The 17,544-nt window shown below is 42.8% G+C and overlaps 1 protein-coding gene across 1 annotated transcript; it reads left to right on the top strand.

Annotated features, from left to right (window-relative positions):
- Nucleotides 1-10,020: 10,020 nt before the first annotated feature.
- Nucleotides 10,021-12,048, top strand: LOC120437732 (putative selection and upkeep of intraepithelial T-cells protein 1 homolog). Its single transcript, XM_039608277.1, has 5 exons — nucleotides 10,021-10,039; nucleotides 10,196-10,546; nucleotides 10,698-10,778; nucleotides 11,145-11,260; nucleotides 11,362-12,048. The coding sequence occupies exons 2-5, from the start codon at nucleotides 10,330-10,332 to the stop codon at nucleotides 11,380-11,382; spliced, it is 435 nt and encodes a 144-aa protein (XP_039464211.1). The 5' UTR covers nucleotides 10,021-10,039; nucleotides 10,196-10,329; the 3' UTR covers nucleotides 11,383-12,048.
- The last annotated feature ends 5,496 nt before the right edge of the window (nucleotides 12,049-17,544 follow it).

Here is a 17,544-nt window from a genome sequence, read left to right as displayed (position 1 = left end):
GGAGAAGTGTTCTTCTACCTTCTTTTTGTAATGGTGTTTGGCTTTTTTGATGCCCTTCTTTAGATTAGCCCTGGCTGTACTGTAGGCGTGTGCATCTCCTGACCTGAAGGCGGTGTTGCAGGCCTTCAGGAGGAGACGAACATCCCGGTTCATCCAAGGCTTCTGGTTGGGGTACATGGTGATCCGTTTCTGGGTGGTGACACTGTCTGTGGTTTTGGAGATGTAATCCAGTACAGATGAGGCGTACTGGTCCAGGTCTGTGTTGGTGAACATATTCCAGTCTGTGTTTATAAATCTGTCCTGGAGCACTGCGTCTGTCCCCTCTGGCCACACTTTAATTGTCCTCACAGCAGGTTTCACACGTTGGATGAGTGGTGAATACCTAGGTGTGAGGAACAGGGAGAGATGGTCCGATTGTCCAATGTGGGGAAGGGGTGTTGCTTTGTAGGCTCCAGCCAGGTTGGAATAAACATGGTCTAAAGTCTTGTCTCCTCTGGTGTGGCAGGAGACATGTTGGTGGAATCTGGGGAGGACTGTCTTTAAGTTGGTGTGGTTGAAGTCGCCAGCAACAATAAAAGCAGCCTCGGGGTGTTTATTCTGGTGTTTGTTAACACTAGAAGTCCCAGGCTTTTCTAACCCTCTGTCAGCCAAGTGGAAGCTAACTTGGCTAGTCTGTTAGCATCAATTCATATGTAAATTGGGTCGTTACCTGAGAATTGTGGAGGGGAGTGGGGGTGTGTGAATGATTGCGGATTTCTAACTGCAAACTGCCTCTTTGTTTGTGTGTGGGGAGGGGGAACTGCTAAAAGCTGTGAACTTCATTTTGTGTTCGTCTTGATGCATTCTCAATCATTCAGGAAAATAAATCTCCAAAGATTTATTGATAAAAACAGTAAAAAAAAAAAAAAATATTTCTACAAAAACAACCATTTGTACACATATTTACAGATAATAATAAAAAGTGAGTGAGCACATTTCAATCACTCACAATCCTGGCACTGCCATGGTAGCTGTAGTCTGCATTTACCACATGTGTATCTGTAGCAGTGAACACATCGCACAGTGGCATGATTGTTCTTGCATTTGTGTTTGACCTGACACGTGGCTCTTTTTCCAGGGCTAGGTGTGGAGGGTTGTGTCTGAAGCAACTGTTCTTTTCTTGCCTTCTTCTCAGCCATATGAGAGTTAGCCAACTCTCTTGCAAACTCCACCAGGAAGTCCACCCGTCTTTCCTGCGTCCCGGTGCATGCTTGATACAGCACATGTGCATTCAGTGCTGCCATGTCAATCATGTTATAGGACCGTGTACTCCCGCACCATCTGGTCCATCACATCCACGCCACACTTTGTGGTGTTGCAAAGGGTGACAGTGTTTGGCTTCCTTTTGGTGGTGTTATCAGTCTGAACCACGCTGTGCATGCTGCTAAGAATATAGACTGTCTTCTTCCGTTTGGCCGCATACGCCGTCACCGTGGCAGCAGTGGTTGAAAATACCTAAGAAATAAGATAAATTGTTATTTCCATAGCACTTTTACACACAATGAAACACATAAACATAGAACCACAAAAGACCTGCAGCCTACCTGAGTGGTGAATTCATTGCGATTTGTGTATCTAGCGGATTGAGGAATTTCCTGGCGAATCTTGTTGACTGTGCCGAGGATGGTGGTTTTCCGTCTAAGAAGTTTTTGCGCAAGTGAAAGTGATGTGAAGAAATTGTCCGTGGTAACATTTCTGCCCTTGTCTAGGAATAGTTCCATCAGCCTCATCACTACATTTTCAGACAGTCTCTCCCCACTGGGACGATTGGGGTCCTTGCCAAGATATGGGAGGACATTGCAAATGTACTTGGATTTTAGGTCGCAGGCCACCCAAAACTTGATCCCAAACCTGTTAGGTTTACTTGCAATATACTGCAGGAAACAGCACCGAGTCTTTGATCTTGATCTTGATCAAAGATCTTGATCTTGCGGGGGGTTACTAGGGTTCCATCACTACGTGACTGCTGGTCAGCAAACCTGGAAAACCCACAGATCATTGGAACTATGCCGCGTAACCGCTTCCAAGACATCATGCAACACCTACGCTTTGATGACAGGTCCACCCGCAGTGATTGAGCAAAGACTGATAAGTTCGCTGCAATTTCCAGTGTGTGGGGATCATTTGTCACCAACTGCATCACGTGCTACAACCCTGGTCTACATATCACCGTTGATGAACAGCTCTTCCCATCAAAGACTCGGTGCTGTTTCCTGCAGTATATTGCAAGTAAACCTGACAGGTTTGGGATCAAGTTTTGGGTGGCTCATGCGACCTAAAATCCAAGTACATTTGCAATGTCCTCCTATATCTTGGCAAGGACCCCAATCGTCCCAGTGGGGAGAGACTGTCTGAAAATGTAGTGATGAGGCTGATGGAACCATTCCTAGACAAGGGCAGAAATGTTACCACGGACAATTTCTTCACATCGCTTTCCTTGCGCAAAAACTTTTTAGACGGAAAACCACCATCCTCGGCACAGTCAGCAAGATTCGCCGGAAATTCCTCAATCCGCTAGATACACAAATCGCAATGAATTCACCACTCAGGTAGGCTGCAGGTCTTTGTGGTTCTATGTTTATGTGTGTCATTGTGTGTAAAAGTGCTATGGAAATAACAATTTATCTTATTTCTTAGGTGTTTTCAACCTCTGCTGCCACGCTGACGGCGTGTGATGCCAAACGGAAGAAGACAGTCTATATTCTTAGCAGCATGCACAGCGTGGTTCAGACTGATAACACCACCAAAAGGAAGCCAAACACTGTCACCTTTACAACACCACAAAGTGTGGCGTGGATGTGATGGACCAGATGGTGCGGGAGTACACGGTCGCAGAGGAACACGGCGCTGGCCAGTTGCCGTGTTCTATAACATGATTGACATGGCAGCACTGAATGCACATGTGCTGTATCAAGCATGCACCGGGACGCAGGAAAGACGGGTGGACTTCCTGGTGGAGTTTGCAAGAGAGTTGGCTAACTCTCATATGGCTGGGAAGAAGGCAAGAAAAGAACAGTTGCTTCGGACGCAACCCCTCCACACCTAGCCCTGGAAAAAGAGCCACGTGTCAGGTCAAACACAAATGCAAGAACAATCATGCCACTGTGCGATGTGTTCACTGCTACAGATACACATGTGGTACATGCAGACTACAGCTACCATGGCAGTGCCAGGATTGTGAGTGATTGCTGAAAATGTTGAAATGTACTCACTCACTTTTTATTGTTATTTGTAAATATGTGTACAAATGGTTGTTTTTTTGTTTTGGTTTTTTTGTACTGTTTTTATCAATAAATCTCAGCAACAAAGGAAATACACCCATGTGTGTTGATTTCTCCCTAAGGCAAACTGAAACACAAGTTTCCTTGTGGCTCAGGAAACTAACCACTCCCAGTGGTTCAGCATGGCCCCACCTTATTTACATAACAAAAGCAGCTGTTCACAGGTGATTAAGGATATTAGCTAAAAGCCTACCAGCCATTTGGCTCGACGGTGGGTTTTATAGGTAGAAAAGCCAAATGGCTCTTCTCTGGGACTTCTAGTGTTAATGGCTGCAGAAAGTTCTTTCATGGCCAACCTAGCATTAGCGTCAGGGGGTATATACACGGCAGTGAGTATGATCGAAGTGAGCTCTCTGGGGAGATAATAATGCAATGCAATGAGATAAGAGATAAGAATGCAATGCGCATTGTTGAAAGCTGTATGGTGCAATAACAAAAATCAGCGAAATGTGACGGGTGAACAGCGGGACCACTGTATACTGTTTTATTAATAAACAAAATATATTCCTATATGACAACACGCATAAATTAACTGCCTACATTAATTCACTGTAAACCTTGTCCTTCTGACTGACACTCCCCTGCTGCCTCTCCGGGCTGTCCCTGGTCCTTGGGGGGGAAGTTCTCCACGGTCCGCACCATATTGCCGCTAGTCTCCCGCGGGGTGAGGAAGGGGTCCAGAAACCCCATGACCGCAAAGAACTTCCATCTCTTCCCCGATCCTGCTGCAGACCCACTCCTCTTCTCCTTCTCTGTCCTCTTCTCCTTATTATATGTGTCCCTGAGGCTCTTCCACTTTCTCCTGCAGATGTCCTCTGAATAAACACATTATCTTGTTAGCGGAAAGGTATTTGTACATCAGTGGGAAAATAGCGGGACAGTATGCGTCAGTACCTAGGTCAGAGCCACGTCACCAGCCTCCTGATTGGTTGTCGCGGCGCGAATTGACGCCGGAGTTCAGATTTTCCAACTCGAGCGGTAGAGGCGAAACACGCGTATGCACAAAATGCAACACAAAAACTCACGCGCGTGGTTTTTTTTGGCGAGTCAAACGCGCCAGACGCGCTACACTGACGCACGTTTCACGAGTTTTGGCGTTTTCGCGACGCAAATCTGCTTCCGAATTTTCGCCGGACGCGCAATCGCGTGTCATCGCGCTCTTTCCATTGACTTTACATGTAAACCTGACGCTCTGGCCGCCTCTATCGCGTTCGGTGTGAACGCACCGTAAATGTCCACTGGCGCTGTGAGCCAGGGGGCGGTAGTGCGCCTTAACATTGGTTGCCAACCAAGAAGAAGAAGAAGTAGCTGCGAGCCAGGAGGGAGGGGGTGAGTGAGTGAGTGTTTCGCTCGCTCTATGATTCAGCACAGGAGGGAGGGGGTTAGTGAGTCCTGAGTGATTTGCTTACACTACGATTCAGCACAGGAGGGAGGGGGTTAGCGAGTCCTGAGTGATTTGCTTACGCTATGATTCAGCACAGCAGGGAGGGGGTTAGTGAGTCATGAGTGATTTGCTTACACTACGATTCAGCACAGGAGGGAAGGGGTTAGCGAGTCCTGAGTGATTTGCTTACACTACGATTCAGCACAGGAGGAAGGGGGTTAGTGAGTCATGAGTGATTTGCTTCCCCTACGATTCAGCGCAGGAAGGGAGGGGGTGAGTAGCTCAAATATGCTGTTAGCATGTTAGCAGAGCGATGCTACTGTGAACCGAGGAGCTATTGTCTTGATGTGAGCTTCTACTCAGGGTTTTTTCTTCCAGTTGAGAGCAGAAATGTTTTTGTTAAGATACTGGATGTTGTGTTTTTCTTCACAATTTGAATTATAAGCTAGATATATTTCTACTAATGAAATTAGTTTGCTAACAGCAACAGGGATGAGTCAGTGAGTCAGTTGCGCTTGTGAATCATGATTCACGAGTCAGTAAAGTGATTCTCGAGTATTGAACGATTCGTTCATGATTCGCGCATCACTATGTAGCACAGCATGGGCTACATGTGGTCCCGAAAGGAAGGACACCCCACTCGTACACGTCTGGGCTGCGCTCCCTCTCCCCATCTTGCCATAAGAAGCGTAGAAGTGGCTGGTCCTCAGGCAGAAGGCGCACCTGATGGAACATGCCGCGAATATCTCCACTGATAGCTACAGCATACTCTCTGAATCTCAACAGCACGCCAAGCAGTGTTGACCCAAGAACCGGGCTAGGAATCAGGTTCTTGTTAAGAGAAGCTTGCTTGTAGTTAAAGGAGCAGTTGAAGACGATTCTGGGCTTGTTGTTGTGGTACACAATGTGGTGCAGGATAAACCATGATTCCGCAGAGCTGCTCACCTCATTCATGCTGATCTTTACTACATAACCAGCTTTCTCCAACTTGTGAATTTCCTCATTGTAGACAGCAGCTTGATCTGGACTGTTACACAAACGTCGCTCTGTCGCTCTGAGGAGTGCCATCACTGCTGTGGGAGGTGCCCGAAGAACAGGTGCATTCTGTCTTCGCAACAGTGGAGTAGCATAGCGAGCCACTCCATCGACGGTGACCCGGACAGTCCTTTGCTCCAGTCGTTCTGTGGCTGCTTTATCTTCGCCTGATCGCATCACCTCCTTGTTGGTGTGGAAGGGTAGGGTGTCCAGCTGCCAGAGTCTCTGGACATGTTGATGCAGCTCATCTGAGGAGGAGAGAGTGGACAAATGCAGACAGCTTCTCTCATTTGTTGGTTGCTGCAAAAAGCTTGCTGGTCCCTGAATCGCCCACCCCAGCATTGCGCACACAGTCACTGGGCCACCAACTGGACTGGTATGCACAGGCTGGGTAGGTATTATCTGGTGAGGGTTATCAGAACCGATAAGTAGCAGGGGCTGGACTTTGTCGAATGACTGCAGGGATAAGCCTCTCAAGTGTTTGTATCGTTGTGTCAGGAGGTCAGCAGCACGTGATTGCTCTGCCAGAGTTACTTGGGCTGCTGTAAAAGCCTGGTGAATGTCATATTTCACTCTTCGGTTTGTCATACCTGACATCTGAAAGTATACAGTGGCTCCCTTTCAGCTGTACGATTTCTTGTCGAATTGTCCTGAGGGACAGAATCTCTTCAGTTCCCACAAGGCCAAGGTGATGGACGGCAGCAGGTAGTATGATTGTTCTTTCGGAGCCATCATCCAGGACAGCATATGTGTCCAGTGTTTTCTCCCCATTTTGCAACCGCACTGGGACAACCTTTAGCATTACTCGCCCTGAATGGCTGACTTGGTCCAAGAAAACCGTGTTGGAGGACGTATTTACGGTCAGGATGCTCTCTGCAGCAGCAACATCATGTAGTATGAGCAGATGTTGTTCTCCACATGTTGCACAGGGCTTCTTCAGAGTGCAGTTTTCTGGGGAATGTCCTCTCCCACATTTCCAACATCGTTTTTTCTCTTTTATCCAGGTAGCTCTGGCAGTACAGGTGAGCGTGGCAAAGTCAGCACAGGCATTGAGGTAGTGCTCCTGGTTATTACAATAAGGACAGAAGGGCTTGAAACGATCTCTCTTCTTCAGGTGTGGTACAGTGGCAGGGCTCGGAGAAGGATTAGCGGGCTTCGATCCCTGCTGACTCCCAAGCAGAATAGTAGCAGGTTTGACCCTCTGTTGTCTCACTGCTTTCCGGTCCATGTACTCAGTATGTGCTGGTATAGCTGGGAAGGGGCTTGTGATTTAGCGAGACACTTGCAGTGTATGTACGATCACTGCCACTTTGGATAATTCCTCGGTTAAAGCAATGTTCAGCAAATGCATTTCGATAGTTAGTGGGGAGTTTGGTGAGTAGGGTGTCCACATGAGACCCACACTTCAACTCTGACGATGAGGGGCCCTCCATTGTACTGAGCATCCCCACTAGAGTTCCAACTGCTGTAGCAAAGTCCTCAAATGCTTGATAATCTCCAGCCCTGACTGGTGGGGCATTCAGAATGGCCTTCAGTTCTCCGTGCACTAGCTGCCTTGGCTGTCCGTACCTCTGTGTGAGCGCTTGCATGGCACTTGTGTATGGGGTCTGACTGTTGACATACCTCTTTGCCACTTGAAGTGCAGATGGGAATGTGAGATGGTCAAGCAGGATCTGATACTTATAGTCTTCACTTAAATGCTTGTGCGGACCAAGTAAGCTGTCCAGACCCTTTTTAAGCATAAGAAAATCACTCTCTTTCCCTGAGCTGAATACAGTCAGTTTGGGTTTAGGAATGCCAAATGATGAAGCAATCGCCATCTCCATCATACTTGGCTGATGTGAGCTGTCTACTGGGTGAGGTGTCTGTCTTTAATGAAACTTCACAGAAGAACTGGTTACAGCAGGGCTTGCCATGATAAATCCAACTGTGGTACAGCCAGATATGCACTTATAATTGTGGCAGGTGCAGTATTGGTGACTATAAGCATGGTTTTAGTTTCATTAACATGGAATCACACAAACTGCGTTACAACTGCCATGCTCTGTCGCTGCGCCTTTCGTCTTTCACTCCCACTCTCCCTCTGTGTGATGTGCACATGATCAATGATGCGCTCATTTGGGTGCACTTGATTCTTGCCTCTAGCCATCCTGAGGCCGAGTCAGCAGGGAATTTGCACAGTCAGATTTGAGCATTTCACTATAGAAGTTTCTAGTTTCTGTGTCAGTTTAAAGATTTTTACTAACTTAATTCATTTATTTTTATTATTCTTTATTCATTTATTTTTAAACCTGTAGCTAAACAGCCAAATAGAAATTTTCTGAAATGATCAGTTATTCTGGGATGGTGGTGCTAATTAGCTGTGAAAATGATTCATTTTATTAATGCTTGCTTGTATAGAGACACATGTAGCATTAACCAAAGCCACATTTCCACAGTGTTTACAGCCTGAGCCAAGCTAGCTTTCAGTGTATGTTGTAAATGAGCCACTAAGCTATAATACATGAATTGGAACATGTAAATAAAGAAGGAAGAGCACAAAACGTTCAGGTTATAAGGTTATAAACAAGGATAAAGTGCATGCAACTGATTCCTTTTTGTTAACTGACGTGTAATCGATGAGAGTCAGGATCCACTTTGCCCTCCACATGCTTCCCAAACAGAGGAATCTTTCTGTCAGTGATTTGATTTTGCTCTTCTTAATCTTCTTAATCACTGTTTTTGAAGTTACAGGTGCTCTTTTGTGGAACTCTTGGTGTTATTTACCATTATTTTTTTTACTTTTAGAATAATGTAACTTACATTCAATGCAAGAATACGATGTAGAGACCTGAAGCCTGCCCCACAGCTGTGTGGAGCTTTGGATCTATTTTAAAACAGGCTTTGGTTCTAAAATTAAAGCTGTGCTGATTTCAGAGACCCAAACCTGTCCATGTTGCACATTTTACTGAGACTGTTAGAGCTGCACTTTTTCAGCATTTATCAACTGCCATGAGACAGTTTCTGCCTCACTCTCACTGTAGATGGATGTAGCAGAGTTTAGGTTCAGTGTGTCTCTCTCAGCTGTAAGCTGCGTTTTGCTCTCAAGCCTGTTGAAGATAAGATTTCACTGCAATTAAAAAAGTAATAATTCTGAAATACTAGTTACTTCATTTCTTTAGAATGTGGTGGACCGCCAGGCGGCTCCACTCACACCCAAGTGGAAGGGAAGTGCTGGGGTGGAGATTTTGGCGCTTACTGTATGTGAGGTTCAGAGAGTCGGTTAATAAAAGTTGGAGTGAGACACTGAGACCTCTCCTGTCGTTATTACATACCTCCACATTGGTGACCCCGACGTGATCGAAACGTTTGCCGGGTATGAAGAACTGCTCCAGGGGCGCCTTGGTGTGTTTATGAACCTTCGCACGCTGGCAGGGAATGCACGCCGACGCCCATTCCTTAACAGATTTGCGAAGGCCTGGCCAAACAAATTTAGAGCTGACCAGTTTAACAGAGGCCCGGACCCCCGGATGAGAGAGAGCATGTACCGAGTCAAAAACTTGACGACGCCAGGAAACGGGAACCACTGGGCGAGGGCGGCCAGTGGAAACGTCACAGACCAGGAGGGGACCACCGTCCTGCACGGGTCTGTCCTCCAGTATGAGACCTAACTGTGTGTTCAGGGGGGGTATGTGTGGCGGACCGCCAGGCGGCTCCACTCACACCCAAGTGGAAGGGAAGTGCTGGGGTGGAGATTTTGGCGCTTACTGTATGTGAGGTTCAGAGAGAGTTGGTTAATAAAAGTTGGAGTGAGACACTGAGACCTCTCCTGTCGTTATTACATACCTCCACAAGAAAACATTTAAACTTTAATTCATGTTAATCATCTTTTTTTTGGCTGTGCTTCTGATGCGCTGTCACCGTGTTTACACTTGAGAGTTTATACACAAATATAGAAATAATGATAATGGAAGTGATGATGTAGCACCAGTCTGAAAGTCTGTTATACTGGCAGATGATGCAGAAAACGTGTAGTATATATGACTTTTGCGTTTATTTATTTTAAAATATTTCTTTCGCACACGTATAACTGGATAACGTAGTGGTGACAACATTGGCCTTTGGAACTTGGTCGGGGGTCCAACTCCGAGGAATGTGTCTAAGGCGGATGTTAGATCATAACCAAAGCAAACCACAAGTTCCTCAAAAGAGATTTAAAAAAAAACAAAAAAACTTTTGATCTTTTGTTCATCTTGGATTTATTCTATTGTCTTATTCTTTGCAGCTCTGCCTTTTCTTTTCCTGAATCAAGTTGTACAAAGTAAAGTTTGCTCTTAGTCACATTTTATACTAAAAAGTTGGATATAATTTCACGGAAAGTTTTAGCATCAATAAAGACATTTTTTTGAATTGTCATACTTAACTTGGTTTTCAGCAGGATGCATTTCTTTATTTTCTTTATTTTTCTCCTGCTCAGGTCAGTTACATGTGGTTGGATCTCCTCAGCCTATCGTAGCTGCTCCAGGTGATGATGTCATCCTGCCGTGTCACGTGGAGCCAAAGGTTAACGTGGTGGGACTGACGGTGGAGTGGTCGAGGCCCGATCGTAATATGGAATATGTACATCTATACAGGCACAACAGGGAAATGACTGACATGAAAATCCCATCATACTTCGGGAGGACGGCGTTGTTTAAAGATGGCCTGAGAGAAGGAAACATCTCACTAAGAATCACTAATGTGACACAAGAAGATGAAGGAAGATACAGATGTTTCGTCCCAAAGTTAAAGAGTCAAACAAAGTCTTCAACTGTTAGTCTGATTGTTGGTGAGTCAGACTGAAAAGATTTTTGTTGTTTGGTTTTAAACTTACTGCGTACTTGGGTTATTTTACCAACAACTTATTTTTGCTCATTGAAGAATATTTGAATATACTGTTAATAATTTAAAATCTTCTGTTCTGCCAAATTTAAATTCAGCTGAAACTGTGACAACAGAGACACCGCTGCATCCTGAAACTTTCCAAACTCCTGATCTTGCTGACGAGTTTCCCAGTAAAGGTGAGAAAATGAGGAACAAATCAAGACAGTCAAAAAGTCTTAAAATAACCAGTTTACAGCTGGATCAAAATCATCTTTATGGTGTGGTTTTCTCTCACTGATGGCAGCCTCTGTGTTGTCCTTAACACCTTCACCTCTTAATTTGAAGCACATACAGGAAGTGAAGTGTACTTTCCTTAAGCAGCTCTGATCTCTTGTCTTTCTGTGAAGCAATAAAGCTACCAGTCCTGACCATCAGCAGTGATATCTCAGTAATTCAAACTTTATTTCATTATTATGTAACTTCTGTGCTTGATAGTTTAATAAATGTGACATTCATGTTGTGTCTTACAGTAGATCTCATCTCTGTTTGGTTTTTCCTGGCAGGTGGTTTGTCCCGTCGGAGCCGACTGATCCCACTTGTGGTTTTCTGTGGGTTTATTCTGCTCTGTGTCGCAGTCGCAGGACTCTGGTTCACTGAGTCAAAGCGTCGAAAAACAGAAGTATGTAAAAGACTTGAATCTTTGATTTTATGCATTTACCTCATGGCTGAAGGATGGAAATCAAGGAAAACTGTGTGTGTGTCTGCTCTTTCTTACTCCAGCTTGCGAGTGCAGCTTCATAGGTGCCTTACTCTTGGACACACTGGAAACATTAACAGAGGTGAAAGCATCACCCACTTCACTTAATTTTTTGTTGAAGGATTCAAAGCAACAACGTTTCCAGCCTCATGTGGATACGGCGGATCTACAGCAGGAGGATTTCACAATGTCCTGTAATTTATCTGGAGTCACGCTGAACCCCAGGTTTAAACAAGACAGTTAAAATACAGAAACAACAACCATCATTTATGCCAAAGTTGACTTCTGGGATCAAACTTCAAAAGCGTGAAAAACATTTCGTGACTGTTTGAGCAAATCTTCTGTCCAATTTAGTTTCATGTGAGGAAACCTGTACAAGGACACAGAGAAGCATTTAGGTCGACGTTCTTTTCTGTGGTTTTTTGTTTGGCTGTAGTGGTATCAAGTAAAATATGTAAAATAAAATATATAATATATATGTAAAATAAAAAATATTTAAAAAAAATATATAAATATACAATATTTTAATATTTTTATATAGTTTTTTTAATCTAGTGAACTTTAAAATGCCCTTCAGTCACTTTACAGTCATAACTAAAGTGCTTTGAGCAGAGCAGCTGTCTTTGACTAAAATAATAACCAGTGTCATCAAAGCTGATTTATGGTAATGCTGTTTTTAAGAGGTTGCTTTTTTTAAATTTTATTTAAAAATAAAGGTGGGTCTCTTTCAAACATTGCTGTTTCTGATTTATAAAGTATGAATTTTAACGTTTCCTCTCTTTATTCTTATGGATCAGAAATCAATTTGTGTTGCAATTTAAAAACATTAACTGCAGTTCATTTTAATGTAACAAAACCTTGATGCACTGAACAACGATGCGCCTTCTTTAGCAGCAGGTTTAGTGACGGCACAGATGGGGAATTCCAAATTATTTAACTGGTTTATTAAAATATTTATGACCACATTTTGAGCCCATACTTCTCCTCCAACCTCTGCCAGTTTCTTAGAATTGAATCAGGCTTGTATGAACCTGTTTCCAGTCATACGCTTGCCCTCAGCATTTAGCAGTAGAATTCAACCTACAACACTGACCTCAAGTAGTAATTTCCATGCCTACACAGTGCTGTTGGCCCTGTGTAGGCACAGCCACTCAGGGCTTGTGTGAGACAAACGTGGGCTTTCCCTATCCACACAGCCTCATCGTTCAGCTGCACCGACTCTCCTGGTATCTTTGGTCAACTCAAATGCCAAGAGTGCCATCAGTGCCAGTGGAGAGCCTGCTTTTTAAACTTGCTATTCAAAGTACAGAAGTTGAAGCTTCACCACCAGCTTATTTGAATCACCAGCTGATGTTCAGCATCCAAAGCTCTGAAACCTGAGCTACTAACAAAAACTAAGACAATAACAATAACACAAGCCTGACCCTGGTTTCTGGTTATGGTAGCATTCTCTGGTCTCTCTGGGATGTGAGTGTGTGACAGGCTACGGTTTCTCTTAAAATGTCTTCTAACAACAACTTTTTTACTCAGTTTTTTGTGGTATATACACCAAAATACCAAAAAAGAACCATTATTACCTCTCACAAGTTGCCATAATAACTATAGTAATTTAAATGTTACACATAAAATTGAAAGGTGAGATAAAGAATTAATTTGTTTTTGCTACAAACAGTTCTACCACATAAATCTAACTAACAGCCGACCTGTTACATGTACGACCCCGCGTTACTTGACAGTTGGTAACCACCGTAAAAACATATATCACTTAGGGGGTTTTATCCTTTGTCGAACTCAAACCAGCAGTTTGAAAGCAGCTTGTTCTGAATTGTGGCTCTCATGTTGACATGGAGAGTGAAAAGCTCATTTGCAGTATTTCTCTTTAATGGTTTAGTCATGTGTCTTCTCTGAGGAAATAACATAGCAACCAGAACCAAAGACAACAAATAAATAAAAATAAAATAAAAACAGTAATATGAGCACCGGGCACAGTGACTACAAATGCATCTGTTCAGATATCCAGCAGTTACACACAGATCTCAAGTTTATTCAGGAGCCTTTCTGCTCCCATCCGCTGGTTTTTTGGAAGTGTCTTCACGTTATTTTGTCCCGCTGTTGATTGATTAACCAAAGCATCTTACCTCAAGCAAGAACTGACAATTAATTAATTTATTTCAAAAAAATCCATCTCAAAAGCTGTCAGTGATTCCTGGTTTACACCATAATGAGTAATAATAAGACACTTTTGGGCAGCACAAAGTGCAAAAGTTCATCAAACACTGAAAACACTGCAAATAATCCAAAAAGTCAACAACCGTCACATTATCTGATGAAGAAACCTGACTTTTTCATATTCCTTCTGTTTATTGATCAAACTGTAATTATATTCTATATTTACACAAAATTTACCATTTTTTTCTAATTACATGCTCTTTTAGAGGAAGCTTTTATTGTGAAACAAATGTAGAGACTACTACTCTAAAAGAGAATAAGTGAGGAACAGAGAGAGCTGGAGAAGAACTATATGACAGGGAAAGAATGGGAAGAGGGAGAAAGACGATCCAGGCAGAGAGCAGGGGATGTGAAGATGATGTTGTGGATGATGAAGATAGTGAAAAAGGCAGAAATGATTTCAAGAGCTGTACATGTGAAGCTAACGTTTGATCATGTGAGCAGTTATAATTGACTGATATCACTCATCGCGTGAGCCTGGACTTAACCACAGAGCCTTACACCTCTGAATGGACTGTAATCTGTATGTATTGACATGAATGTGGTTTTGCAATAGGAAGCATGGGGGTGTAGTTGCCTGTGCTGTCAGCTCTCAGTGTGAAGTCTCTGAGAGGTGCTGTTCTAAACTTCCTTAGAAATCTGTCTTATAAAATGTGCTTGTGTAGGTAAAGAGCCCAACATTTCTGATCACTTAACAATGCCTCTGACTGGATAGGTGAACCTGGTGCTTCTCTGTGATTCAATTTTCACTTTGTGTCAGAAGGAAAGAAGAGACTCATAGCTGCTACCCTACTTGATTCAACTGAAGACATCAGGCTTTTGTTGTAATTTTGATTTTTTTTTTCAGTTGTGATTCGTTTTCAGTAAATCAAAAGGAGGAACAGAAAAAAAAAATAGATTCGATCTTTAATGTCACTGTTACCAGAACAATGAAACACAGTTTGGCATCTCTCCATTGGCATCATGTAGTTTTACATTGTTTGTTTTAGGATAGGAGAAGTAGATAAAAATAGACATAAGTTTCAGGAGTATCTACTCAGGGAATGTGTGTAACACACTATAACGTAAGTATCTACCCAATAACACAGGCATTTACATTTACACCAGAAAGATATGTGCAAGTTATACATACACATGCGTACATACGCATACATGTATATACGTATGTTTATATTTAAGATTGTGCATTTGTCACTCTGAAGTGTGAATGTTGAAGAAAAAGCACTTAGTGTGCATGCATGGATGTGTAAATGGGACATGTTGTATAAAGTGCTGTGCGTGCACACATTGAGTAGAAAAGTGCTGTACTCTAAAATAATGTGTCCATAGATGTATCACATGCTGTGTCCATGCAGGGTGAGATGGACACAGAGGGACAAGAGGCTGGTGACTCGTGTTCATCAGTGGCTCCGTTTCTTGTCTCTTTCTCATATTGAAGATGCTAAAGTTACTGAAAAAAAAGAATTTTGAAAGCATCATCAGGAAAACTTTGATGATGGCCTGTGTGATTTTGAAGTGATGTTTATTTGTTTGGGGAAAAGTTTAGAATTAATGCAAAGCACAATAATGTCTGAGTCAAGATTGTTTCTAATGTGTGTCAAAAATAGATGATTAAAATACACAAAACACAAAATAAAGTAGGATCACCACAAAACAAATATAAAGCAAGAATCAGAAGATCATTCGTGACTCTTTGACTGATTGCTCTTTTCAAAGAACCAGTAGTTATGTCATTGTTATTTACATCCCTGAAGTGACCACTTTTTTTTCTTGGTTATGTTGTCAGGAAAATGTATTGATGCTGCACATTGTAAATAATTTAATAAAGTTACGGGTGCTGAAAGGTTGGTATGAATTCATGGAAAGTGTTTAACTGCACTGGGAAGTTCAACACCTATGAGGACTTTTTTCTTTTTGTTTTTAATTGCCAGACTTATTCTGAATTTAAATGACCAAACAAACAAATAAATAACTCGATAAAACAAAATGTAAAAACTCACTTCCACAAACTCTCCAGAACATGATCAAAACACTGTGATTTTGTGATTAATGAAATACTATAATCTAACAGCTCACCTGTCACATGTGTGGAAGAACACATTAAAAAAATAAATCAATGTTATTTCAGCAGCACTGTCAGGTTTCATCTGTGTGGTAACGTTGATCCAATATTTCTTAAACATTTATATTTCAGTTTCAGCCATGATAATGATGAAGGTGAAAACTTAGCTGTTTGTTTCACAAATCTCACTGCCATTTCAACACCTACGTCACCTTCCCCCATTTTATGTGAGAGTGAAGAGCCTGAAGTAGGAGTAGCCACCATCAAGTTACACAACAGGTTTTACCCTTTGTCAAAGAACGAGAAGCCTCAGGTGGGCAGGCTACGTTCCTTGAAAGCACAATTTTTTAATGTTTGCTTTTCATATTGACATGAATATTGTGGAGTTAGAGTATTTCTCAAATTTTATTGCTGGCTTTTTACAGTTTGTTATTGCCCTCGTACCTTTTGAAGGTAAACTACAATGCATATACACACAGACACACACATTTATGTGTTCCTTTATTTGTAATGGTAGAGGTGGTGGGGTAGTATTTGGTGACTAATCAGCGTGGGTGGCTCTAGGCTGCAAAACTTCGTGTTCAGTTCCCACTCTTTCATGAGTCATTACTCTCACATCCATCTTCCTGCTTCTAAACAATGCTGCAACTTTACAAAAACAGAACAGAGGAGAGAAGAAAAAAGAGGGTCAGAGGTGGGTTAGCATGGAAACAATGACATATCCTGTAATATCCAGTAAGATGACCAGTAATGTCCTCATTTACACACTTGACACCGTGACTTCATTAAAACAGGCATGTCCTGACCGTAGAAGATGATTTGTCTTCTTGTGAAGATGTTCAAACAGGCAGAGATGATTTTAAGATCTGCAGATGAAACTAATTTAACATTTGATTGTGTGAGCAGTTATTGCTGACTCATATCACTCTGCATGTGTGATCGTGGGCTCTACCACAGAGCACTATGCCTTTCAAAGCGATGCAATCTACCTTTTGCAGGAATGAGGCTTGCAGTGGGCAGCGTGGGGGTGTAGCCTCACTCAAAAACCAGAAACTTTCTGCCTTTCAGTGACAAGTTTCTGGTTTTTAATCTACCAGGTGACTGTGAAACATGCCCGTTCTCTGTTAAATTGACTTATTTTTAAAAAAGGTGAATTTTGGGGTATGTGTCATAAAAAAGTTTTTTTTTCCAAATATTCATATATATATTATGTAGGTCATAGGGACAGCAGTCTAAGCAGAGATGCCCACATCTCCACATGCATGAACAACATCCCCAGATTCTTAAACCGCTCCAGCTTAATAATAATAATAATGCATTGGATTTATATAGCGCTTTTCAAGGCACCCAAAGCGCTTTACAATGACATTATTCATTCACGCTCACATTCACACACTGGTGGAGGCAAGCTACGGTTGTAGCCACAGCTGCCCTGGGGCAGACTGACAGAAGCGAGGCTTCCATATCGCGCCATCGGCCCCTCTGGCCAACACCAGTAGGCAGTAGGGTAAAGTGTCTTGCCCAAGGACACAACGACCAGGACAGAGAGGCCGGGGATCGAACCGGCGACCTTTCGGTTATAGGTGCCCTTCCCAACCCCCTGAGATACGGTCGCCCTGGATCGCTTAGGACAATAGCCTCAGATTTGGAGGTGCTGATTTTCATTCCCACCGCTTCACACTCTGCTATGAACTGCTGTAGCACTAGTTGGAGGACACCACCTAATGAAGTGAATAGAACCCCATCATCTGCAAAAAACAAAGATGATATTCTGAGGTCACCCAAAGTGGAAACCTTCCATCACCTTGCTATGCAGTAAAACTACCCATAAAAATTAGAAACAGAATCAGTGACTTAAAACCCCACAGGTGGAGTACAACACCAACTGGGATCGAGTCAAACTTGCAAAGCATTG

The sequence above is a fragment of the Oreochromis aureus genome, linkage group 3 (genome assembly GCF_013358895.1).
Source record: "Oreochromis aureus strain Israel breed Guangdong linkage group 3, ZZ_aureus, whole genome shotgun sequence".
NCBI lineage: Eukaryota > Metazoa > Chordata > Actinopteri > Cichliformes > Cichlidae > Oreochromis > Oreochromis aureus.
The sequence above is the reverse complement of the archived record's forward strand: the minus strand, read 5'-3'. Positions and strand labels throughout refer to the sequence as shown.

Coding starts and splice junctions, on each gene's coding strand:
- LOC120437732 (XM_039608277.1), top strand. CDS start 10,330: ATGGAATATGTACATCTATACAGGCACAACAGGGAAATGACTGACATG. Junction 10,779..11,144: donor TGACGAGTTTCCCAGTAAAG/GTGAGAAAATGA, acceptor TTTTCCTGGCAG/GTGGTTTGTCCCGTCGGAGC. Junction 11,261..11,361: donor CAAAGCGTCGAAAAACAGAA/GTATGTAAAAGA, acceptor TTCTTACTCCAG/CTTGCGAGTGCAGCTTCATA.